The sequence below is a fragment of the Lissotriton vulgaris genome, chromosome 5 (assembly GCF_964263255.1).
Source record: "Lissotriton vulgaris chromosome 5, aLisVul1.2, whole genome shotgun sequence".
Taxonomy (NCBI): domain Eukaryota; kingdom Metazoa; phylum Chordata; class Amphibia; order Caudata; family Salamandridae; genus Lissotriton; species Lissotriton vulgaris.
Genome location: NC_141693.1, coordinates 1,191,698,762 through 1,191,725,876, shown reverse-complemented (window position 1 = coordinate 1,191,725,876; position 27,115 = coordinate 1,191,698,762). Strand labels below are relative to the sequence as shown.

Below are 27,115 nucleotides of genomic sequence, written 5' to 3'. Positions count from 1 at the left end.
CCACCTTCTTGGCGGATCTTTCCGCTCTCCAGCTTAATCAACTCGTGAGTGGCCCAACCCATAGAGCAGGACACCTCCTTGATCCCATCTTCTCTAACATTGAGAATGGGATCGTCGATGCACCTATCCCTATGGTGTGGACTGACCACCATTTGGTGATCATGACAGTCCCTTGTAAATCCGCCCCTGCATTGGCACGCACCCCTCAAGTCCAGAAGCGTCTGTGGAGAAAACTCCGCCTGGAGGAGCTTTATGAGCTCTTAAAGATTAATCCTCCTCCTCTGAGTGACGACCTTGACCTAGGATACGATCAGTTTTGCCAATGGATAATTCAAGCTTTGGACTCCTTGGTCCCAGCTAAGTGGGTTAAAGCCCGTGCCCACGGGGCTAACCCCTGGTATAATTTAGACCTAGCCACGCTGAAAAAGGAATGTAAAAAGGCGGAAAGAGGATGGAGAAAAAATTACGATGCCAACCTCATGCATGCCTATGCTCAATTGCAGAAAACTTATCATCGCCAGGTCTGTAGAACGAGGGCGGCTTATTACGCCACTGAAATCAATAATAGCACTAATGTCTCTAAAACTGTTTTCAAAATTGTAAAAGATCTTACTGCAAAGAAAACCACCATTTCTGCTGTCACCTCTCCAGACCTATGTAACAACATGGCCAATTTTTTTACGGACAAAATAAAGAAAATTTACGAGACCTTCCCCCATTCCCCTCAGCCTTCCGTTACGTTAGACCCTAGCAGACCTTGTCTGTACTCCCTTCCCGCACTAGAACGTGTGAGTTTTGATAAAATCTGTAAAAAAATAAAATCTGGCTCCCCGGCCGACCCTTTAAAACCTGAGACCTTCTGTGTAGCCAATAAGCTTATCACGGAACAAATATGAAATATTATCAATCAGTCTCTTTCTATGGCCAAAATTCCTTCTAAATGGAAGCAGGCATGGGTATCTCCCATTTTGAAAAAGCCCACTCTGGATCCTACCCTTCCTGAAAATTTTCGACCCATCTCCCTTCTTCCTTGGCCAGCTAAAATCATGGAAGCACATGTCAACACCATCCTCACCAACTTCCTCCTAACCAATAACATTCTGGATGACTCCCAACACGGGTTTAGAGCGGGTCACAGCATCGAGACAGCCTTGCTTAGTGTTACAGAGGACCTCCGTACCATTCTTGACACCGGCGGAACGGCAGCACTGATCCTGTTGGATCTCAGTGCTGCCTTCGATACGGTGTCACACGAGGTCCTCTTAATGAGATTGGAGGAAGCTGGAATCATAGGTATGGCCCTGGGATGGTTTAAAGACTTCCTTGCCAACAGATCCTTTAAAGTGTCTACCCCCCCTTACATCTCAGAAGAGCACAACATTGGACAGGGGGTGCCTCAGGGGTCATCTCTGAGCCCCACCCTGTTCAATGTTTACGTCCGACCACTGGCAGAAGTGGCCAAACAGAGTGGTCTGACGTTAGTATCGTACGCAGACGACACCAAGTTGGTGGTGGCTCTCAATGGTAACAACGGTCTGGAGGCCCATCACTTCAAGCAGACCCTTACTGACATCACCAACTGGATGACGGCGAATTTCCTCCAGCTCAATGCTGGGAAAACGGAAATGCTGCTCTTGGGAAAAAACACCGCAGCCTGGGGCGGTAACTGGTGGCCTGACAGTCTAGGCCAACCGCCTAAGCCTAAGGACTGTGTAAAAAATCTGGGAGTCTGGGTCGACTCTGCATTGAAATTTACTCATCATACAAAAAAAGTTGCAGCTATCTGCTTTGGCATCCTGCGCAACCTAAGACCTACGCTGAAGTTCTTCAACTGTCACACCCGCCAGGTTATTGTCCAAGCTATTATCCTCTCTAGGCTGGATTATGCCAGCTCCCTTTTACTGGGCGCTAATCAGGCGGAAGTTGTTAGACTTCAGAGAGTGCAGAATGCTGCCTCCAGAGCGTTGGTAGGTCTTCCCCGCCACTCTTCAGTGGCGGGAGTTCGGAAAAAACTGCACTGGCTCCCGGTGGGAAAAAGGATTCAGTTTAAGGCACTTTGTCTCGCCTTCAAAATCCTTAAAACCGCCTCCCCCCCGATGCTGTGCCCCCTCCTGACGAAGTTTATCCCTGGGAGGCGACTGCGCTCAGCAGGACAACATCTGGTGGTCATTCCCCGTACCAATCTAGCCAGAATGGGCGGTCGTTCCTTCAGCTTGCTCGCTGCCAAGCTCTGGAACAGCCTTCCGGAAAATATTTGTGGCATTCAGGATCTGTTGGCTTTTAGAAAAGCCATCAAAACCCATCTTTTTCAGTAACTGTATCTTTTCTCTTCTGGTATTCCCCTTCTGTTTTTAGTTTCGGTCGCAGCGCCGGGACGCCCCTTTGCTGGGGCAGCCAAGCGCTATATAAGTTCCCAATACAATACAATACAATAATGGCTTGCATGGTTCTGACATACATCCGTACACTAGTACTAGTTGAGTACTGTTATTAGTGGAAGAAGTGTTGTAATGGTGGTTGGTAGGACTTTTATCATTCCCTGCTAATTCATGAACTTTCTCAAACATAAATATGAAGGATATCTGTGTCACCATCCAATTATCCTTTATATTCATTAAAAAATATTGGGACCCATTCAAGCCCTGGATTATCCCTGAGTTTCTAATTCCCAGAAATGTCTGGGGTTCATGGGTTTATCTGATTGCTGGGTGATCCTGGGTCCAAATGAGTCAGGCAGCCAGCACCAGAAAAGTATCTTATTCAAAACTGATTCTCTTTCTTTCTTTCTTTCTTTCTTTCTTTCTTTCTTTCTTTCTTTCTTTCTTTCTTTCTCTTTTCTTCTTTTTTTGAGTCTTTCCTGTACCATTCATTAGATACACCTACACATGTAGGGAACAGGTTTTATCAGGAGAAATGTAAGAGTGCAGAATTATAGCACATGTTTTATTATATTTCCTCATAGTTTTAGTTCCAAGTTCCAAGTCAGTGTTCTCAAAAAACAAATTTTGTAAACACACCATCAGAACAAACTGGCATTATGGATAAATCAAAATTAGGGGTTGTTACAAATAACCAATTGTCCCCAAAATCTGATTCTTGGTGTGGGGTGGTTCATTGAAAAAATGCCTTACATAGCTTTAAAAAATGCCCAGCTTTCCTTCACACCCATTTTTCCTTATGAAGTGATGCATGGTTGGTACACAATGAAAATCATTGTGAGTTGTGGCTTGGTTGATATCTCTATGTATTGCTGGTTTTTGGACAGCTGACAAAATCGAAGTAGTAGCTCTGTGAATAGAAGAGTCTGACAGAGGAAGTGGTGTATTATTAACTTGGTAGATTAGTGTTCAGTTAAAAAACATTCAACTATTTCTCTGTTTACCTACTTGCTTTCACTATTTTATTTTTATTTCTACAGTGAATATCTTTGAGCAAACCTTGACTGATGTTGTGAGAAGCTGGCTTGGTATATGGTGCACACTTATGTAAGTGGGTACCCTTGTAGTGTAGTTCCTATTTTCCCTATAGACCCTGCGCATTGGAATAACATAAACAGCAGTATAGACTTAGGAGTGCGGTCTACTAGGTCTCTACTGACTATGTTGGACTTAATTGGGTTTGTACCAGCTAGCTCAGAGGTCACTGGAAACTTTCCTGACTGAATAGGAAGTGATCAGCTTCCCTGGCTCAGACACAAATGGATTCAGTTTTCCAACAACCGCATTAACATGACAACTTTGCTCCTCAGAATAAGAGTCAATCTCTAGAGTCGTGTGAAAAAATAGACAGCTATTTCACTCAGTCAGTTGTGCAGAATTACTTTCACCAGTATGCAGAGAATAGAGAGACGGGCGTTTTCAATAAAATATATTATTTATTGAGCAGTCTTCTTTCTTATGCAAGAGAAATGAATTGCCACAATTGCAAGACTTGTTATTATAAAAAGTGCGTACAGTAAAAGGAGTATCACAAAATAATACTGTAAAAGCATGGATATGGTTTCTTAGCCATAAGATGGTTAAAATGAATAAAATATATACATTCATATATACATTTGGCTAACGTACTCAACTGGTGCTTCTAACTACGCCTACCCCAGTGTACCTGACCTAAGCCTAATACGTGGGAGGGAGTAAAAAAGTAGCAGTTTAAGTTAAGTTGGTTTTGCCAAGGGTTTGCTTCAAGAATTCTCTCTAAGGGTTTAGTCAGCACCGTACCTCTGGAATAGAATGTTGGAGGTCTGGTATCTCCTCTCAGGACTCGATATTCACACTCATTTATTTCAGTAAGCTATATCATTGACCCTGAAGAAGGCCGTGACACTATTGTAGGTCTGCAGGCTGAAACATGGTGATCTTTACATAACACAGAAGCCTCTAATGGCGGCATCTGTGTTCCCAGCGAGATTCTGTTTTTAATCCTGACACCGGGTAGCTCAATGAAGTTGCAGCAAAGTTAACCCTGTAGTTAGTTGTGAATCACTCATATTACAGCACTGCACTAACTTGAACATGCCAGGCTCACATAGGGTTTTAGTATACCCGCAACCTCATACAAAAACATCCCTGAGCTCCTCCCTCGCAGCGAGGGTGTTGTAGCTCACATAGAGATTAAGTCTCTCATGTGAGGAGACACCCCTTTGATGAAGCATGACACCTCTGGTGTGTGAGGGGAACCGTTCAAAAAGGGATTTCACTTTTGCGCATAGGAGTACTCTCAGCCCTTGGCTGAACCCCCCATCATCACGGACCAGCGGCCTTTTTTGTGGTAGGAAAAAGTGGGGGTAATCATAAAAGCAGATCCTACTTTCCTACAGATGTATACACATGGCTACTTGTACTTCAGAATTTTGCATAGGTTTCAGAAATGTATACCTTTCTTGGGTTCATCCGTGGGTTTTATATCTCTTTCCCTTACTATTTAGAAGTAGGTAGGAACTATTGATCAAAGTTTTTTTTTACTCTGCTTCTTTCTGTAAGCTGATAGGAAGGCGCAATAGTAGAACACAAAACCTTCAACCGCTTAACCACGGCGGCAATTCCAATGCGGTGCGGTGGTTCAGCGCAGTGGGCGAGGCCGCAGCGGCCAACGGACGTGCGCAGTACTACAGAGGTAGTGTGCGTGTCGGCCGCTGGCCGACGCAAGCAGCAAAGGGGTTCATTGGTGCCATATTTAGAAAAAACGATACAGAAAAGGGGGTGGTGATGAACAGAGTGTCTGAATTAAGCAGACCACTCTTACCCAGTCCAAAGATCAGGGCTTGATCCATCACCGTTATTTATCTCACTGCCCCATCCCAGCTCAGAACCTGGCTATATGCAAATTAGTCTGTCCCTGGCCCAGTGCATCATGGGAACAGGGCAGACCAAACTACCAAGCCAATTCTTCACCAGAAAGGAGACAAGCTACCGGGGACCGGTTTCTGGCATTTCAGCCTCTTCGGCCCGGCTTGCTTGAATCCTGATGGAGCAGTGAGAAAGGGACTCATGTCTGAGTATACCCTGCCACACCTATAGTGGCCAAAAACGATACAGAAAAGGGGGTGGTGATGAACAGAGTGTCTGAATTAAGCAGACCACTCTTACCCAGTCCAAAGATCAGGGCTTGATCCATCACCGTTATTTATCTCACTGCCCCATCCCAGCTCAGAACCTGGCTATATGCAAATTAGTCTGTCCCTGGCCCAGTGCATCATGGGAACAGGGCAGACCAAACTACCAAGCCAATTCTTCACCAGAAAGGAGACAAGCTACCGGGGACCGGTTTCTGGCATTTCAGCCTCTTCGGCCCGGCTTGCTTGAATCCTGATGGAGCAGTGAGAAAGGGACTCATGTCTGAGTATACCCTGCCACACCTATAGTGGCCAAAAACGATACAGTAAAGGGGGTGGTGATGAACAGAGTGTCTGAATTAAGCAGACCACTCTTACCCAGTCCAAAGATTTTTATATTTAGAAAAAACACACATTGTTGCACAACACTTTTTTCCCTTTTTGATAAAATAACAACAACAACATTGGCACACTTTCGATTTTTTCTCAGATGCCTCCAAGCTAAATCACAATCCCCTGGTAACTTTACAATCCCCCAGAAACGGGAAGAAGATGTCAATTTTCTGGTTGTCTTCTGTGGAAACAAGTTATGAAGGCTAAATTATGAACGCAACCAAATGTCAAAAAGGCTCTGAAGTGGTTGAGCTAGTCTGCACACAGAAGTGATGAGTATACGATTGAAAAACAAAAATGAAAATACCACAATGCACTTGGTAAATATTTGCTCATTTTCTGGTACTCAATAAAGTTTGTTTAAAAAAAAGGCTCTGAAATAATGGTCGGGACCCTCAGCAATTAAGTGGTTAACAATATTCAATGGTATGTAACACTATAGTGATATTGTGGGAAATCTCAACAGGCTAATGTTTTTGAAACCTAGTTGGGCGGTGCTACAGTAAACCACACATGAGGCCCCTTTATACGTGCAACTATAATCTTCATAAATGTATTGGCATTTCTGAGACATTGTACAAATATCACCTTTATTCTCTGTTGCCCTAGTCATTTAATACTGAGTGATCCTACTTCACTGCCTACGATACACGGAGATGTATCTTAGTGTTTCTGCTACTACAAAGTGTATTGTATTGTTCTTGAGCACAATTCTCAACATAGTCTTCTACACAAAAATAGATTGCAATAGCAGATGATGACACTCTTGGAAGTACCTATTCTGCTAACTCCTTTTCTGACCTTTGTTCACAGAGCCTTTATGGCCTCCAAGTTTATCCTTTATTACTAATTGAGTGCTCATTACTTTTGTCCGAGCACACCTTGAATTCATTTGCTGTTGTTGTCTTCATTAGTTTGTCTAGAGAATGTTTTTTACACACACTACCTTTCGAGTGAACAGTATTTTCTAGTCTTACTCCGGAGATACAACCTCCCTACTACAACCATTCATTTTCTGATTTCATACCATGACCACATTTCTATTGTTTCTCCTACGTTGTCTTTGGCTGTATTTTTTAGTGGGAATTTGTATAAATAAGTTAGATGGTTATTGATGTGCGGCTAATCACAGCACCCGTCAGGATTTCCAGAAACTGGAGACCTTTGTGCCTCTATTTCCTGAACCTTTAAAAATGCTGAATCCATTCATGCCATGTCTTCAAGGGTAACCCAATGATTACATGACTTACAATAGAGCCAAGGATAGAGAATGTACTGTGCATATTGACACACAAACATGTGTGTGCTTGGGCACATACCCGCACACACACACACACACATATCGACGTAGATTCAAACACGATTCTAGTCAAGGCTGAAGATTTTTAACAAAGCACACAGTTTGCAGGAAATTAAGGTGACTGGGAACAAGATTGGATAGTGCAGGACATATGGACTGTGTTCTTTAGGTTGCAAGCAATGAGGATGACTCCGCTTCATCTCCATTCTCCTTCAATCTTTCCAACACTCTTCAACTCCTCTCCCTCTTTACATTTGCCCTCAATGATGACATACAAAGTTCTTCTGTCAAAAACCCTTCATTGAGATCATGCACGTATCTCATAGAGGGGTAAGGGGATCACCACTATGTGCTCATTGAATAGATAGGCACCAACTATCATCTGGCATTTCTATTTACTCTTCTGAGATATCGAGTGCAATCCCAGCACACAATGTCTCAGAACCCCCATCTTTCTGTTGGTTGATTCAGCACTTTATTCCAACACTCCACCACGTTTTGGGCAGTGGCAGCTCGTCGAGGGAGGGCTGCGGGGTGGTGAGGCGGGTCAGGGTGGGGGATTCGTGGACTTGGACATACAACGAACAGGAATAAAGTAAGTAATTAAATAAATAAAACTATTTACCTGGAGCTTGCTGCATCGCCAAGTTGGCGATGCAGTGAGCGCAAGGTAAATCATTTTATTTATTTAATTACTTACTGTACTCCTGTCCGTCATATGTCCGAGTCCCCTATCTCCCACCCTGCCCCTCCCCTTGTCCCACTGCCCCGCAGCACTCCCTCAGCGAGCCACCACTGCCTTTAGGCACTGCTATATCATATATTGGACTCTGTAAGACCCATTAGAGCATCTGGGACAACTATCACTACGATATGGATAGATCTTGCCGAGAAGTACTGCATGAGACCCTTTCTACAAAATAATTTAATGAGTGCAATGAAACCAGGTAGACTTTCTGGACCTCCTTGTTATACCTAAGCATATTCTGCCATTCTACATCAGAATATGTCCAGCAAATGTCTTTTCTACTTGGTGTTTACAGGCAACAAAATAGGCAACAACCAAAAAAGTGGAACATACAATGTTGGAATCACCATGTCTCTAAGGGCCATATGTATGAACACATTTTCCCATAGACACAGAATGGGTAAACTCCTTTTCTACATCTGGCCTTAGTGTTGGGTAATTGTTTGAGACTCCCTTCTATATAAAGAGCCTGATTTAAATTGCAGAGTAAGTAAAACAATAGTTTAGGACCATTTTCATAAACCTAAAATGAGCCCTCCATGTGTTGTAAGAGCTATTGACTAAATAAAACAAGTTTTTTTTTGTCACCTTTATGGCAATGGGATTTTTTGTGGCCTCTTTTTAACAGGGCTTATTTTTATTTCCAAGCTCGGCCCATATTATCCTATATACATTTGTATTCTAACATTGTTATTATTCCTGTACCCTCAGTATAAGGAAAAGGCGCTCTACAATACTAAAAAAAGAAATACAGATGGTTTGCCTGGTGCCTCTGTGATTGTAGTGTGAATCATACTATTCTAGCTTCCATTTCTGGGTAGGACATCAAGAATTCCCTCTACAATTTGACCTGCCCTCCTTTGTCCACTCTCACACTTTGTCGTCCACTGACACACTTTTTCCTTTCTTGCTTTATCACTCAGTGCTTCATATTTATTTTCCGCTTTTTCTTCCTAAGCCCCCATTTTGTAGGCTCCCTCTCTTCTGCTACCTATACTTCTGTCGCTTTCGACTACCTCACATTACTACACACCCACTTCCACTCCCTAACCTCCCTCTCCTGTTTCTTTTCTCCTACTTTTGTCCTCATCACCTCCCACTGTTCTCCCTAATCGAGCCTTTCTCTTCCTTTATTCAATTCATGACCACTTTCTTCACTCGAACATCCCTGATGTTCCCATTAACCACTCTTCTGCAGTACCATTCTTTAGTGGATATCAGATTCCTCAAGCACCTTTTTGATCCTTCCTTTCTTTTTCTATCCACAGAGACTTCAACAACATCAGCCAGCAAGATAACACGTAAGTGACAGCCCAAAACCTTCTGAATCCACTTAGAAACTCGATGGTTGGTTATTTGTCATCCAGATGGCAAAGTTATCAGACTGGGAGTGTAACCTATATGAGTGCACCAGACTCCATGCAATCTAGAATAGCTTCTGGGCTATCAGAAATGCAAATAGAATATCATGAGTGACAAACGTATTGTAGGCAGGATACATATTGAAAAATATTTAACTTCTTATATGCCACTGATTTCTCTGAACTAAAGTTTTGAAACCGCGGAAATCTATTCTCCTTTCACACCAGTGACAATGTGAGGTTTGTATTTTGTACTCATCTGCTAGCAGTTACCCTATGCTTGTAACAAGTGCAGACAATGCTTCACATGGGTGCACTTGGTTTAATTGCTGAATTGAAAAGCAACCCCAGTCTGCTCATTCAGTGGAGAAGCTACAATCAAAGGGGCATACTCATAACAAAGTCTTCCATACCTCCTTCCATACTTAGTAAAAGGAGACACAAGAGCCTTTGTCTGCAGGAGGAACCCCGATTTGTTCAATTACCCGGGCTATGGAACAGAGTCCCAAGCTAGTCAGAGACAAGACAGAAGAGGCTGCTACTTCACTCTGTAGCTTACAAGCCTTTTATACTTTTTCATCCCAGTCTGTTGGCTGTTAATTCATTGTATAATCAGGGCAGTGTTTGCAGTTGATAACCAGATCCATACGACGTTTGTAGGTGGTGACCTGGTCAAGGCTTGGTACACAAATCCTTGTTCACTCGGCTTTGATCAAGGCTCAGTCTTTTCAGGTCATTGTTCAATTGCCCTGATCGAAGCCCGGTCTTTCAAGTCATTGTTTATTTACCCTGATCATGGTCCAGCAGTCCGACCATTGTCCAGATAATCTGATCACGGTGTCAAGGATATTTACCACGCTGGGAGCAGGAGATGGAAAACAAATGATTTACTAAGTATGTGAGTATCTTGTCACTTTTAGTTGAATTGCAAAGAACAGGGGGGGTTGGGTGTGTGACAGTTCCTGGGCCGAAATGCAGGCTGCAAGATGGTTTTTGTCGTGTCAGTTAGAATTTCCTCAGGCATCAGCAGAAATGACCAGGTGGGTCGTGTGGAAGTGTTTGACACAAGATGGCAACGAAAAAGCAATGGAGTCCTGGTACAAATGATGCTGATATGAAGAACACTTTTCCTCAGACCCTCCGTTTGTCATTGAGTGGCAAATACTTTAAGAAATGTCAATGTTCATAAGGCCATCCGTTTCTTGTTGGAGCATCATCATCATATTGGTGTTGTGAATGTTAGAGGGTGGAGGCTTGATGGTCTGGACACACATCGTACAGAGCACTGGCAGACACTGAAAGCACAAACAGCAGGAGACCAGGACAGTTACTCCCAAGGCAAGGAAGATGATGATTTTACACTCCGACTGGGAAAGGAGGCCCCAGATCCAGCCTGTGAGGGACCAGTTGCCTTCATCCAGATGAATTTCGGAAGAAAGGAGATGCAGATGTTGGATGGCATCGTACACTGTTGGTGCGTTGTCTGGGATGTACATGCAGCAGCTGGAGCCGATCAATTTACACACACCACCACGATCAGCAAAGATGATGTCTAGGACCTTCCTGTTCTGAAGCGTCATGAGGCGGTCCGCCTGTAGATCTGCTGTGATGTTGGATAGTGCACCAGCTGTTACTGTGATGGTGGCTTCAAAACCCTGGTCAGTCCTCGTACAGCCCGACTGTTGGCCATGGGGCCCCAGAAAGGAAGGAAACCTTTAAAGATGTCCCCAGTTTCCTGGCCTGCTTTATCCTCGGCTGATATGATGCCCCTACGTGAGCGGCGCACAGCACCCTTCATTAACAGGTGGTAATCTCCATGGGTAGAATACGTTGGTGGAAGGAGGAAGGCCAGATAGCAGGCACCAGATCAGTTACAGGGGAGGCAAGTGTAGGCGGCAGTGCCACAGATGAAACAGGTGTTGGGGGATGCCACCAGCTTCAGAGGAGATGTAGAGTTTAAAGTTTTTGTGATATCACACGTACTGGTACCAACTTTCTTAGTCCCTGGGCCGTGAATGCAGACACGGCCTTGAACATTTATGACATTCACAGTGTCTCGTTCATCAGGCAGTATCCTTCTTGTGCGGAATCTGGAAAATGTTCGTCGATTTGTTGAGTTGAATACTACCATCTCACCGAGTTCATCTGGTGGTAGTAGCGTTGTGGATGAGCTAATCGGGCAAAAAGGAGCATTGGCATGGCTGAATCTGTTCCGCCAGAAGTCATCCCGAAATGTTCCAAGGGCAGAATTGGCAGTACCATTGATAGTGTAGGCCTCCTGCATCAACATCCACTATGCAAGACAAGACCCAGAGATCGAAAAGGGGTAGGGAAAGAATGGGACAGGGTGTATCATGGAATGTAGCATCAGTCCACACACCCAGCAGATGGAAAAGTTCATGATCAGCTGATGATGAGGCAACATTTGGATGAAGGTGTTGTTGAAGAATTCTGCACGGCGGGGTAATTCGTGGGCTGGTACCGTATAATACTGGTGTTCTGCAGGAGTCGGGGTAGGAGTTGGTGAGGTAACAGGATGGTAGATTAGTAACAGCCAACCGAGGATAGACAGGATGAGGGAGACGAACAGCGTCACCACCGTGACCATGAAGCATTTACTATGTCGGAGGCTGCCATCTTGTTTCTGGATTCGGGTGTTTTGGACGGCGGCCATTGTGCTAAGCTAGGGACCTCTAGTGGCTGTCTGTGATTGGTGGTTGCTTCACTGGGCGCAGTTGCCAAGGGCCCTTATGGCTTACCTCAGTCTGACACACCAGCACTACTCTCAGCCAGGGAAGATCACAGCCTTACCGCCTGTAGGTACTTGGCAAAGTCAAGGACAAGCCTTCCCTCGGGGGTGCAAATGTATCGGTCGGAAATAGGGACAGTATGTTCGGGAAACAATTGTTCTTGGTGTTGAGCAGAGTTAAGGGCGGGTTGCACCCTTCCTTTCAGTATGCTGTCACTCTCTGCTTCCGTAGATGTAGAATGCAGTCTGGCATCGCTGAATGGGACAAATGTCGGGACTGTTTCTGTTTCTGAGTCTCCTAGTCCTTTCCTCACCCACTGATCATAGGGGAGGGAAAGAGGCACACGCCTGCAGTGTGATGAAGGCACCCAATTCTTTCGACCTTCTACTCTCACAGCGGTGCGGGTGGTCAGTAACACCTGTTGGGACTGTGTTGAGCAGGGCTGGAGGTTCTTAGTCCGGTAAAAAGTCCCGATCAGGACCCAGTCACCAGGTTGGATAACGTGTCCTGGGCCCTCGTTTTTGTCAGGTCAATCAATCAATCAATCATGACACTTGTATAGCGTGCTCCTCACCCAGAAGGGTCTCAAGGCGCTGGGGGGGGGAACGTTACTGCTCGAAGAGCCAGGTCTTGAGTTGCTTCCTGAAGGAGAGATAGTTCTGGGTTAGCTGGAGGTGGATGGGGAGGAAGTTCCCTGTCTTGGCTGCCAGGTAGGAGAAGGATCTTCCACCGGCAGTGGCTTTGCGGATGCGTGGAACGGCGGCGAGGGCAAGGCTGGTCGACCGTAGCTGGCAGGTGGGCATGTAGAAGGTCAGGCGGTTGTTGAGGTACTTGGGGCCCAGGTCATGTAGAGCCTTGTGTGCGTGGGTGAGGAGTCTGAACGTGACCCTCTTGCTGACGGGGAGCCAGTGCAGGTCTCCCAGGTGGTCGGAGATGTGGCTGTGTTGGGGTATGTCCAGGACGAGTCGTGCGGAGGCGTTCTGGATGCATTGTAGTCTTTTCGGAAGTTTGGCTGTGGTTCCGGCGTAGAGGGTGTTTCCGTAGTCCAGTTGGCTGGTGACGAGCGCCTGGGTGACCGTCTTCTTGGTTTCGGTGGGGATCCATCAGAAGATCTTTCAGAACATGCGCAGGGTGTTGAAGCGAGATGATGAGACGGCGTTGACTTGTCTGGTCATCGAGAGGGAGGAATCCAGGATGAAGCCCAGGCTACGTGCGTGGTCCATTGGCTTGGGAGTGGTGCCCAGGGAAGGGGGCCACCAGGAGTCATCCCAGGTGGAGGGAGATGATCCTAGGATGAGAACTTCCGTCTTGTCTGAGTTCAGTTTCAGGCGGCTGTTCTTCATCCACTCGGCAACGTCTTTCATCCCTTCATGTAGGCTGGCTCTGGCGATGGCTGGGTCGTTGGTGAGGGAGAGGATCAGCTGTGTGTCGTCGGCGTAGGAGACCATGTTGAGGTTGTGTTTGCGTGCGATAGCTGCGAGAGGGCTCATGTAGACGTTGAAGAGGGTGGGGCTGAGTGATGATCCCTGGGTACGCCGCAGATGACTTCGGTGGCCTTGGATCTGAACGGGGGGAGGCGGACTCTCTGGGTTCTTCCGGCGAGGAACGAAATGATCCACTCCAGTGCCTTCTCTTGGATTCCGATGTTGCTTAGGCGTTGCACTAGAGTGCGGTGGCAGACAGTGTCGAACGCTGCGGAGAGGTCCAGGAGGGTGAGGGCCGCTGTTTCCCCGTTGTTGAGCAGGGATCTGATGTCGTCAGTGGCTACGATGAGGGCGGTCTCGGTGCTGTGGTTGGCGCCGAAGCTGGATTGCAAGTGGTCGAGGGATCCGTTCGTCTCGAGGAAGGCGGCAAGCTGTCAGTTGACGGTCTTTTCGATGAATTTGGCAGGAAAAGGGAGTAGCGAGATGGGGCGGAAGTTCTTGAGGTCGGTGGGGTCCGCTGTTGGCTTCTTCAGGAGGGCGCTGAGATCGGCGTGCTTCCAGCTTTCCGGGAAAGTGGCGGTGTTGAAGGAGGCGTTGATGATGTCCCGGAGATGGGGTGCGATGATGGAGTCGGCCTTGTTGAAGACGTGGTGGGGGCAGGGGTCGGTTGGGGATCCGGAGTGGATGGTGTTCATCGTGCGCACAATTTATCCTGAGCTAAGAGTTCTTAAGTATCAAGAAAGAAATATCAAATCCAAGGATACAAAGTGTCTTCATTTCATCTTCATTTATTTTCATTTTCCATTGAGTCCAATCTTCACCAGAAAAGAATTATATAACCACTGCCAACACGTGTTTCGTGTTGGTCGTGATGACCGAAAGACTTTGTCAGGGCTGTAAATATTGTAATAAATATAATCATACTACTGTTCCACTTTAGTCAATCCATATAAAAAGCATATAAGAAACAGTCCTTATTAATACAAAGTGGCTTCAGAGCGATCAAAGTTTCACTACCATAATGTTCTTTAAGAGACAGAGTCAAACAAAACTAAAGGACATTCAAACAACTAGTACATATATTATATCCTAGAAGTAGATAAGTCGTGAACAGTTCTATCTAGTTACATGCTATTACCTTATAGGTTATATTACAGCTTCATATGTTCTGTCATCAAAATAGAAGAACACAAGGAAAAAGAGTATAAGACACGATATATCAGTAGACAAGAGAATTATAGGTCATTTAGTCAGATAGCCATTATGATAAGATGAAGCTTTCATAGGTCCCTAAAGGACGTGAGCAGAAAAGAATAAAAGACAGTGACAATTAACACAGAATAACTAAAGGAACCCGAGTTTCAAGTGAGAGAGCAGATCAAAAAGAGTAAAAGGAAAGGTAGTGAATACCGAAAATTAGAGCCGTCATTGATAACCCCATAGTGATAAAGTTGCACATAAATCATGAACAGGTAAACGGGTTGAACGCATGTATATAGAGAGAAGCTCACCATGTAAGTAAAAAGGGAAGGTTGTGTTGAAAACAAGAGAAAAATGCCTCTGTCCATTAACAGTGTCAACTCTTAAACTGAGAATAAAAGATAATAAATAAATTGATCACTAGTCAGTATATGGGTGAGAACCTCACGTCTAAAAATACAAGTAACCCAAACATGAGGGCAAACAATAGTAGAAATACCCGAATGGAGTAAAAAACATATCCAGCACTCACTCGATAGAAAGCACTCTCCAGGTCGTCTCATATTAATATAGGTCAAAAGCCCAGTCCTTTAAAATCGATAGCGAAGATATGAAAACCAAGCCGTATTTGGGTCAATACAGTGAAATTAAGGAATACACTCCTGTCCTGAAAGTAAGAAAAAAGCAATCTCCGTTTTAATAGTGACCGCTAGGAAAAGCTATGTGATAACCAACCAGTATACTATATGTGTCCTCTATATGGTGAAAGCCGACAATAATAGAGAAATGGCTCCTATTAGTACATAGTAACGTTTAGCCAGAGAACGAAAATCCCCAAATTTTACGTAAAATGACATGTATGACAAAGGCAAGTAGCCACTCACGTATAAATATACCAATTACACTAAACTTCACAGACGGAAAGTCCAATAACAAAGTCATGATTAACATACCTCCGAGTACAGAGCGGAAACAGCAGTTTCTCAATGTAAGGCAGCGTGCAGCGACTGCGCCATATTGCAGAACTTCTTATCACTGTGGTTCCCCTGCTCCAGGAAACTAAAAACGGACTGCCAAATTCACGGTTCAAAAGTATCGCCATCTTATAGTAGCACGCATAATAGTGTAAACATAGGTGAAAAGCCATAATCAGGTAAGTATATATATAGGAAACACACCCTAAGTAAAAAGCACAATTAGTGCTAATGGCATAAGATCACCACATCGTAATATTTGCGATTATCCTAAAAACTACGGAGAGAGGAAAGTATTCTATCCTAATAGTCCCTCCAATCCAAAGTAAACAGCGCAAAGTCCTAAGTACAAGTAAGTGCGTCCTACAGTTTATCTTTGTATAAAAACGTTTAGAGCCAAAGTTTAAGCTCACAAGAATATTATGACTATATAATTTGGAGAGGATGCTAAATCCGTCCTGGACATAAGGTAAAAATAATAATCCTCAAGGGGACAAAAATAAATAGAATGTATTATTTACATACATAAATTTAAACAAAACATACCAGGGACAAGAGTACTGATTAGTAGAATGGTGTCTTATCATTAGTAACAGTAAGGAAGAAATTTTAGTAGGAAGAGCAGGAAGGGAAAGGTTGCGATCCTTAGAAGAAAGAAAATGCATATACATCAATCACATAATTTCATAATTGATAGTATTCCAAAACACATTTCATAATTGATAGTATTCCAAAACACATCCGATAATCCATTGATACAGTTAACAGACATCATACAGGGAGAAACTTTTTTATATATATATACTTTCCCATAGTTAGTCAGATATTCAAAACAGGGAACATATTCAGCTTCACAGATTCATAATACAATCATGTTCCTTGATTCCCAAACTTAGTTTGAGAGAGGAGAGAGGAGAGAGGAAATAGAACATATTCATACATCATGATTTAAACCAGGAAGTATTGTAACTCCTCATCAAAATTCAAACCCCTCTCTACTGCATGAAACCTCATTATCCAACGTGCCTCCCGTTGTCTTAATTTAAGTTCACGGTTTCCACCCCTTGTGTCTATCGGTACCGTCTCTATACCGTGAAAAGACATTGTCAGATGTTTTTTTGTATTGGGCAGTCCATGGCATGAGCTGCTATTGGGACTCTATTGTCCCTGTTTTTAAGGCCTCTAAAGTGTTCACTGACCCGATCTTTTAGTTTTCTGATGGTACTCCCAATATAAACCTTCCCACATTTACATAGGATGGCATATTTAACATAAGTTGTTGTACAGTCAATATGGGCCTTAATATGGTAAGTACCTGAGTCATTGTAATTAAAAGATTTTGTACCATGCATCGACATTCTACACATGCTACAGTTACCACATCGATATGAATCTTTATTCATGGTATGCAGCCAAGACACTTTCTGGATTTTTTTCGGATAGCTAGGACTGATCATATTTCTAATCGTAGTACCTCTACAATATGTAATGGATGGATGGGTCAACATATGTTCCTTTAATGAGGGATCAGAGGTTAACATGAACCAATTTTTTTTTTAATGCCATAGATATGTGTTGACCATATATTGTAGCCAGTGACAAATCTAATAGGATTCTTAGTTCCAATCGGTTTAGATTTTGTTTGTAGGGTTTCCGTTCTGTTAAGTTTGAGAGCTCTATTCCTAGCCCTTCTAACTACATCCTGTTTATAACCTCTGGAAAGAAATCTATTTTCTATGTCATTTGCACATATTGTGTACTCTGTGTCCTCACTGCAGTTGCGGCGAGCCCTGTAAAATTCGCCGTAGGGAATTGAGTTGATTTGTGACCTCGGATGTGCACTATTACCGTGTAACACAGCATTACATGAGGTTTCCTTTCTAAATAATTTGCTACAGAGTTTGCCATTATGTACATAAAGTTTCAGATCAAGGAAGCTTATTTCGGAGCAGCTGTAGTTAATGGTAAAGGTCATGTTGTATGCATTGTTGTTCATATAAGCAAAACATTCCAAGAGTTGGTTTTCACCACCTGTCCAAATAAAAAGGTCATCAATATATCTTCCATAATAGTTGATATATTCATGCCATACGGCACCACCAGGGCCCCAGATATGCGCCGTCTCCATCCACCCCATATAGAAGCAGGCGAAATACGGCGCAAACCTAGAACCCATGGCTACTCCGCATTTCTGGCGGTACCATTTGTCATTAAAGAGAAAAAAATTATTCTCCAAAATTAGTTTGGACATAGTAAGTAACATATTGGTATGATCCAGTAATTCAACAGGTCTTTTGTATAAAAAGTATTCCAATCCCAAAATACCCTTTTCATGTCCAATATTGGTATACAGTTGTGAGACATCCATAGTAACCATTAACATTTCTGGCTCCCAACTAAAGTCATTGATGACATTAAGTATATCTTTCGTATCTTTGATGTAAGACGCTAAGTTGGTAACATGAGGGCGTAGAAAGATGTCTAAGAACTCTGATAATTTTTCAGTGGGCCCCCCAATCCCAGAGACTAGGGGTCTCCCGGGTGGAGAAGTAGTGTCCTTATGCATCTTTGGTAAGGTGTATAGACATGGGAAACATGGGCGGTCCACTGTTAAGTATTTATATTCATCGTCCGATAAGATAGTCTCATGCTGGCATAGTTTAAGATAGTCATTAATTTTTGTGACAATTGAAAAGATAGGGTTAGAAGGTAATTCAGTATACCAAGCTTGATTACTCAGTTGATTCAAAATTTCTTGGTCATATTTAGCTTTATCCATCAAAACAACATTCCCTCCCTTGTCAGCTTCTTTGACTATAAGGGTTGGATCCTCAGCTAAGATTTTAAGGGCTGACCTTTCACCTATTGTTAAGTTGTTCTTGTAGGGAGATATTTTGGATGTAGTAATCTTTTTCTCTAATATGTTGAGCTCTTGTGTTATGATCTTATAAAAGGCATCAATGCTGTTATTACTGGAAAGTTGTGGGGTCCATTTTGACGTATTTCTTAGACCACTATCTTCACTGTAGTTAGTGCAGAGGTTGAGTTCCTGCAAGACTCGTTGTAGTGTGATAGGATCATTTTCCTTTTCTGTAATAGACAGAAGTAGTCTTGTTTCCTCCACATCATGAATAGTAACATCCCCCCACACTTGTCTAGAAGATTGATTGCTTTCCACGCCAGTTGCTGCAAAAAACTTTTTAATTTTCAATTGTCTAATGAATTTGTACAAATCGATTTTCACATCAATCACATTGCATATACCAGTAGGACAAAAGTTTAAATCTTTTCTGAGTGCTGTGAGAGTTTCTTGGGAGAAATCCCAATCAGTCAGATTCATTATTTGGATATCGTTAGTACAAATCATCTCCCCTGGTTGGCCCGCCAAGATCTCGTCTGATACTGGGTTCTTATGCCTGAGTTTGCGGCCACCCCTTTTGCCTCTCTTGGACCCACTACGCCCTCCCCTCTTTGGTCCTGTTGTCTCGAATTACCAATTTTTATACGTTGAACCTCCTTTAAAAAAGAGGAGGAAGAGGTTGGGGGTGGTATCCCACTTGTCTGATCTTGATTGGTACTATTAGTGCCTTCATCCACACTTGCTGACAAACTACTGGAGGATATAGTGTTCAAACTACTGGTCGATGCAATCTTATTGTCCTTATTAAGATTATCATTTGTAATTAATGTGTCAAATCTTTTGGCAAAAGTAAAAACCCTGCCCATAGTGTAGTCCTGTTCATCCCGTTTTAGTTTCCGGGCTTTCCTCTGTTTAATGTCATCCTCATATTTGCTTAGGATCTCATTTAAGATATCATAATTCTTCTTAGTCCCTTCCGCCTTCTGTAAATCCACTATCTCTTTTTCCAAAATGTCAACTTCCTGAATAATTTTAGTTACCTTTCTTTCAGAGTTTTCTATGAGTAAATTCATCAGTCTCATAGAGTTACCAGTGAGTTCTTTTTCCCAAATAAGGAGGAGATCCTCCTCCAAATCATCATACGTGGGAAAGAGTTGTGATCTAAGACCACGTGGGACTCTATCTAATCTTTGATACTCCTTCAATGTTGCTCCGTCCCACCATTTACTGATCTCCTGTTTTTTTAAACACTCTAACCTTATAAATTTAGATTTTACTCCATCATTGGATCTAGGTGCACCTAGAGCCACAGCTTTATTAACAGAAGCTCCAGCGTTAAGACTTTTAAAAAGGTCATCCGCCACTTTGCTGCGATCATTACGAGAACACATAGTCTCAATACGTATGAGGCACTAGTGCCCAATTCCTCCCTGCAGCACCCCCAAATATACAGTACAAAACAAGCGAACAGGTGAATGAGGATAGATTGCGCTGACCCAGATACGGCTTGGTTTTCATATCTTCGCTATCGATTTTAAAGGACTGGGCTTTTGAACTATATTAATATGAGACGACCTGGAGAATACTTTCTATTGAGTGAGTGCTGGATATGTTTTTTACTCCATTTGGGCATTTCTACTATTGTTTGCCCTCATGTTTGGGTTACTTGTTTTTTTTAGATGTGAGGTTCTCACCCATATACTGACTAGTGATCAATTTATTTATTATCTTTTATTCTCAGTTTAAGAGTTGACGCTGTTAATGGACGGAGGCATTTTTCTCTTGTTTTCAACACAACCTTCCCTTTTTACTTACATGGTGAGCTACTCTCTACATACATGCGTTCAACCCGTTTACGTGTTCGTGATTTATGTGCAACTTTATCACTATGGGGTTATCAATGACGGCTCTAATTTTCGGTATTCACAACCTTTCCTTTTACTCTTTTTGATCTGCTCTCTCACTTGAAACTCGGGTTCCTTTAGTGATTTGGTGTTAATTGTCACGGTCTTTTATTCTTTTCTGCTCATGTCCTTTAGGGACCTATGAAAGCTTCATCTTATCACAATGGCTATCTGACTAAATGACCTATAATTCTCTTGTCTACTGATATATCGTGTCTTTTCCTCTTTTTCCTTGTGTTCTTCTATTCTGATGACAGAACATATGAAGCTGTAATATAACCTGTAAGGTAATAGCATGTAATATTGCTGTAGAACTGTTCACGACTTATCTACTTCTAGGATATAATATATGTACTAGTTGTTTGAATGTCCTTTAGTTTTGTTTGACTCTCTCTCTTAAAGAACATTATGGTAGTGAAACTTTGATCGTTCTGAAGCCACTTTGTATTAATAAGGACTGTTTCTTATATGCTTTTTATATAGATTTACTAAAGTGAAACAGTAGTATGATTATATTGATTACAATATTTACAGCCCTGACAAAGTCTTTCGGTCATCACGACTAAGACGAAACACATGTTGGCAGTGGTTATACAATTCTTTTCTGGTGAAGATTGGACTCATTGGAAAATGAAAATAAATGAAGATGAAATGAAGACACTTTGAATCCTTGGATTTGATATTTGTTTCTTGATACTTATGAACTCTTAGCTCAGGATAAATTGTGTGTTTCATAACATTACAGTGGTGACATTTGTCACATTGTTTGATTCTGGTTGGGTGACCAGGACCTTATCCTTTGAGCTAATTAGATACTGCATCACATTACTAATATTTCCTCCCAGCGCAATCTATCCTCATTCACCTGTTCGCTTGTTTTGTGGTGTTCGTCGTGCGGGTGGTGTCTTCAGTGCTGACCGGGGTGCAGGAGCAGGGGGTGGTGGTGGGGGCCGTAGGTTCGGTGGTTGGGTTCGTGGTTGTTGCGCCAAAGCTGTTGTGTATTTCGTCGATCTTGCGGTGGAAGAACGAGGCGAGAGAGTTGCAGAGGTCTTGCGAGGGAGTGATGTCGTTGTTCCCGGCGTTGGGGTTGGAGAGCTCTTTGACGATGCTGAAGAGTTCCTTGCTGTTGTGGGCGTTGTTGTCCAGTCATTCTTTGAATGCTGTCTTCTTGGCGGTGCGGATCAGCTGGTGGTGTTTGCGGGTGGCGTGCTTGAGGGCAGTCATGTTGTCTGTGGTTTGGTTGTTGCGCCAGGCTTTCTTGAGGGTGCAGCAGTTCTTCGTGGAGTTCTTAAGTTCGTCGGTGAACCAAGAGGCTTTCTTGCTGCTGTGTTTGCTGGGAGGGGTCTTCCGTGGTGCGAGGTCGTCTGCGCAGTTGGTGATCCATTGTGTGAGGTTGCTGGCTGCTTCGTTGGGGTCGATTGTGCTGGCGGGAGGGTTCTGGCTGAGGGAGGCGGTGAGCTTGTTCCATCAGTCCAGGTAAGGCCTCATGCACCTACTGATAAAGAGTACGAAAGGTATTAGTTAGACTGTACAGGTAATCAGTAAATACAGGGTATTCAACCTCAGACAATTTCTAAGGCCGTGGGACACCCCATACTTTGGCAGGCCTCCCGAACACAATTTCATGGAGAGACAGGCGGATTCTGGTGTGGGCCGTTGTTCTTGTGGACAGTAGGGCTAAGGGTAGAGCATCAACCCAAGTGATACCTGTCTCGGCTACTATTTTGGCCATTTTAGTTTTTAGGATGCCATTGTACACCTCCACTAGATCTGCTCACTGGGGGTGGTTAGCTGCATGACATTTTCCATAATTTGGGCCGTAAAGTGTGTCCCATTGTCACTCCAGACCAAGTGGGGCAAAACGAATTGTGGGAGGTACTCTTCTAATAGCACTTTGGCGGTAGTGATAGCGGTGCGGTCTTTGACAGGGTAGGCCTCCACCCATCGGTTGAAGGTACAGACCACCACTAGGACATATTTCAAATTATTACATCGTCCTTCTGGATGTAATCCATTTGGAGGACTTCAAAAGGGAAGGTAGGAGGAGAGAATCCTCCCTTAGGAGTAACTGTGCCTTTTCCTGGGTTATACATTAGGGAAATCATGCATGTTGTAACCAGTTTGTCAGCATATGCTGGGATCTTAGAGTTGTACCATGTAGGTTCCAACAGTTTACATATCCCTTATGCACTGATGTGAGCAGGACCATGGGCCATCGTAACTACTGGTGGCACGTGACTGTCAGGTAACATCCATTGTCTTTCCATAGTCTTACGGACCCAACAACCATCAATTCCCTCCTTTGCTAATTGCTCCTTCCACATCCTTAGTTCCTCAGGAGTAGTATGGGACTGAATATCAATCACACTCTGTACTGTGTTTTCAACCATGCCCTTGTCTGCCACCCACCTAGTGGGACCTCCTACATATATTCCTTCCTTTTTTCTAAGAGCTGTTTGTCTGGCTGTCTGGTCAGCCAGGGCATTGCCTTTCCCAACACCATCTGTCACTTTCTTATGGGCCTTACATTTTATAATGACCACTTTTCTGAGGAGTGTCAGTGAGTCTAACATTCGGTGAATTAGGGGGTCATGTTAAATTTTGGTCCCATGGGAAGTAAGGAAATTCTTTTCACATACACATGTATTCAGCCCAGGTGGTCTGTTCCATAATCATCCACTGGAAAAAGTTTGAACATATTTCCTTAAAGGCATAAATATTCCCGTTATTTATCCAACATTCTCACTGCTGTCTCTGTAGGTCATTTTTTTTGAAGGGACGAAAAGCTGACTGCAGAGCGCAAGGAGGCCAGTTGGGGGGAATTCAACAATTTATATAAATCCTGCTTACCTGTAGACCACGGGTAAGCCGGAAAAGGGCGGGTAGGGGTAAAGCCGCAGGGGTTGAGCGGATCTAGACTTGTTGTCATTCCCGCACGAGGACAGGGTTAGCGGGCGTGGTTTGTGTCATAGGAAAAATCAGTAGGGTTGGTGTGACAGGTCGAACAGTAAGAAGGGCAGTAGGGGCAGGAGTGGGTTGTTGCGGCGGGACATGCGGTTGTGAGGCCTCAGGGCAGGTTACATCGGGGCATATGCAGGAGGACTTTCTAGCATAGTATCAAGCAAAGGAATCTCCTTCTTCTCCCCCTTCCATACGTCCCTTTCCTTTCTCCTCACGAGCTGTATAACATTTTTGTACCCAGGCCCCATGCTCCCTATCGGCCATTTCTACTGACTTTGTCATTTGATTTTGTAAATTTTCTCCGGCGTGGTTGGCCATTGACATACATTCCTGTTTTCTTTCTTGAGCCTTCTGCTTTCTAGCTCTCTGCTCTATCTCTTTCCTCCAAAATTGGACAGATTCAAACATAGACGGGCATGTTTTTCTTTTCATTAATTGTTCCTCTAAGTTGGGGAGAACTTGGGAATTAAAGAAGCCATAACGTGGCCACTGCAACTTTGCATCACTTCGTTTCGTATTTTTGACCCAGAATGAGGAAAACATTATGGCAGAAGGGCCATGTTTAACATGCATTGTATGGCCAGGGGTCCCTTCTGGAGGAAGCGGACAAGCCACCTCCAGCTGGGAGTCCTGTGTACACATAAAACAACATAATTTCTTGAACTTACTACTGGCTGGCATGCTTCAAAAACAGATAACAGACACTAGTGTTTTTTTTTTAAATTCACCTCGCTTGCTTGGCTTTTGCAAAAGTCAATAACAGCAGAATCATCCAGAACAGACACCAGCGGGTTTTAAAAATTCACCTCGCTTGCTTGGCTTTGGCAAAAGTCAATACCAGCTTGGCTTTTGCGAAAGTCAATAACAGAATCATACAGATTTGGTGGGTGATCAGTCCACCCTTACCTTACAGGGGTAGTTCTCTTCTGCAGACGTAGGGCTGTATCCTACTCCAGAAAATATTTGCTAGGGGACTCCAGCGAGAACGCGGTCAAGTGGCCCCGACCTGGTGGGGAGGAACAGCTGGCGAGTCATTCGACTTACCGGATTGCAAGAATCCCTCGGGTATAGTAACTCCGTCGAAGTCTCTCCATGCACCCCCTCATATCCACTGGGCCTGACCTTCGTGCTCGTGGAGTTCCTGTTCAGGCGCCATTTGAATAACCGGAATAACCCACTTACTGGGTCTCGGCGGCCAGGGAGCGCCCAAGTCTTCCATACCTTCCATACTTAGTAAAAGGAGACACAGGAGCCTTCTTCTGCAGGAGGAACCCAGATTTATTCAATAGCCCGGGCTATGGAACAGAGTCCCAAGCTAGTCAGAGACAAGACAGAGGAGGCTGCTACTTCACTCTGTAGCTACAAGCCTTTAATACTTTTTCACCCAGTCCGTTGGCTGTTAGTTCATTGTTTAATCAGGGCAGTGTGTGCAGTTGATAACCAGATCCAGACACGTTTGTAGATGGTGACCTGGTCAAGGCTTGGTACACAACTCATTGTTCACTCAGCTTTCATCAAGGCTCAGTCTTTTCAGGTCATTGTTCAATTGCCCTGATCAAAGCCCGGCCTTTCAAGTCATTGTTTAATCACCCTGATCAAGGTCCAGCAGTCAGTCCATTGTCTAGATAACCTGATCACGGTGTCAAGGATGTTTACCAGGCTGTAGGCAGGAAATGGAAAACAAAAGATTTACTCAGCGTGTGAGTGTCTTGTGACTTTTAGTTGAACTGCAAAGAACAGGGGGGGAGGTGGCTGTGTGACAGTTCCAGGGCAGAAATGCAGGCTGCAAGATGGTTTTTGTTGTGTCAGTTAGAATTTCCTCAGGCATCAGCAGAAATGACCCGGTGGGTCGTGTGGAAGTGTTTGACACAAGATGGCAATGAAAAAGCCATGGAGTCCCGGTACAAATGTTGCCGATCAGAAGAACACTTTTCCTCATGGTGCAGCCCTACGTTTCCCCCTTCACTGGCGCAAATTTAACTGCCTAGCGCCAACACAGGCACCCTTGCCCCATAGTGCAATAATGTCTGCATTGAGGGGAAGATTGTTTATGTACAGGAAGGTCTCCTGCTCCCATAAACAATCTTTAAATTGTGTTTTGTTACATTTATGTGTGCTGCATAATGCTGCACACATAGAATTTACAAATTGTTTTTTTATTTTTAATGACTGTTTATGTGCAGGAAGGGAGACCTTCCTGCTTATAAACAATTAAAGGATTTTTGCAGTTTCCATGTGTGTTGCACAAAGCAGCACACACATGGATGCAGCAACAATGAGGATAAATAAAGCATTTCTCCTAGTTTCGCCTGTTTAAGACCGGGTTTCCCTAGTCTTTAATTTTGGGGCTGCCTCCTATTTCCACCACCCTAGTAAATAGGGGGGAGCATTTCAAAACCAATAGGTGTTGCAGTGGAATGCCCACTGCAACAGCCATTGTTGCAGTGGGTGTTGCAGTGTTCGTTTCACCACAACACCCACTGGCCTCCCCTTTAACGCTAAAAACAGCGTGAAAGGGTGCCTTATTTGCAAGGCAGTGTTAAGCCATGTGAAGGTGCTTATTACTGCCTTGTAAATATGGCAAAGCCCCTATCGCCACCCCAACATCACTGAAAGTGATGTAGGGGTGGCAATAGGGGCTTGTAAATATGCCCCAAAATTAGTGTACCATAAAACCTTATAAAACGTTCACTAATGGGTGCAGAAGCAGTGTTCAGTAGTCAGTACTGATAGTGTGGTACTCACAATTTAAGCAAATCCAGATGTCTAAGCAGACAGATAATATTTATGGAAGCGCAAATAGTAAAAATTGAAAGAATAAACATTACCACCTCATCCATTTCATCATCTCTGGCATAAGAGAAATTATAGGTCTGCCCTTCCCAGACAGGAATTCCACCGCCCTCCTAAAACAACAAGAATTGGTATAGCCAATAGGTCTCGCCTTTGGGACCTTATAAGTGTTTAGCCATGCAGCACATTATCAGACTACCTAATGTGTCACAAACGTAATACTGTGTGTGACATTGTTGGAAAGTGGGTTATTGGTGGGCAAATGTAGGTCTGCCACTGGTAATAAGGCCAATAATAAATTGTAGGACCAAGCATATGTCTTAGAAAATTATTCCTCTGCTCAACCCTTGGTAACGTGGCTGCGAGCAGACAGGCTTAACTTCAAAGACCGGTATGTAAAGCATTTAAAAACACTATTTCAGTAAATAATTAAGACACAACACGTAATAAAAATCCAACACCAATGTATTAAAATAGGAAATATTTTTATCTTTAAAATGAAACCAAAACGACAAAGATTTAATCAAATATAGCACTTAGCAGATTATAGCACCATATTGTCTCCAAGGTGTAGATTAATTGATGATGTTCCAGTTGAGCTCTTTCAACCTGTAGCTTTCAGGAAGTCGACTCTGTAGTTCTTTTTTCCTGCAAGATAATCTACAGGGCTGTGGTTTCAGATGGTGCAGTCTTCATAGGTCAGGCATTAGAGTTCCTTGTACAGAAAAATCTTCTCAGTAGGGCACTTCTTGCATCAGTAAGTTTCAAGCAGCAGATCTGGAGGGCTCTGCCCCTCTCAGATACTTATTGAAAATTCTCTAGTTCAAGCCGCAAGTCACTTTTGACCAATGAGAGCAGGGCAACTCCTCAAGACGATGACCACATCCCTGACAGTG

At 43.6% G+C, this 27,115-nt stretch overlaps 1 protein-coding gene across 1 annotated transcript in view; it reads left to right on the top strand.

Annotated features, from left to right (window-relative positions):
• Positions 1-27,115, top strand: part of LOC147712250 (scavenger receptor cysteine-rich domain-containing protein DMBT1-like) — a 426,380-nt gene that overhangs the window by 345,021 nt on the left and 54,244 nt on the right. Inside the window, exon 10 of the mRNA XM_086922980.1 lies at positions 9,261-9,293. Coding sequence (XP_086779106.1) covers positions 9,261-9,293 — 33 coding nt within the window. The remainder of the gene's footprint in view (positions 1-9,260; positions 9,294-27,115) is intronic.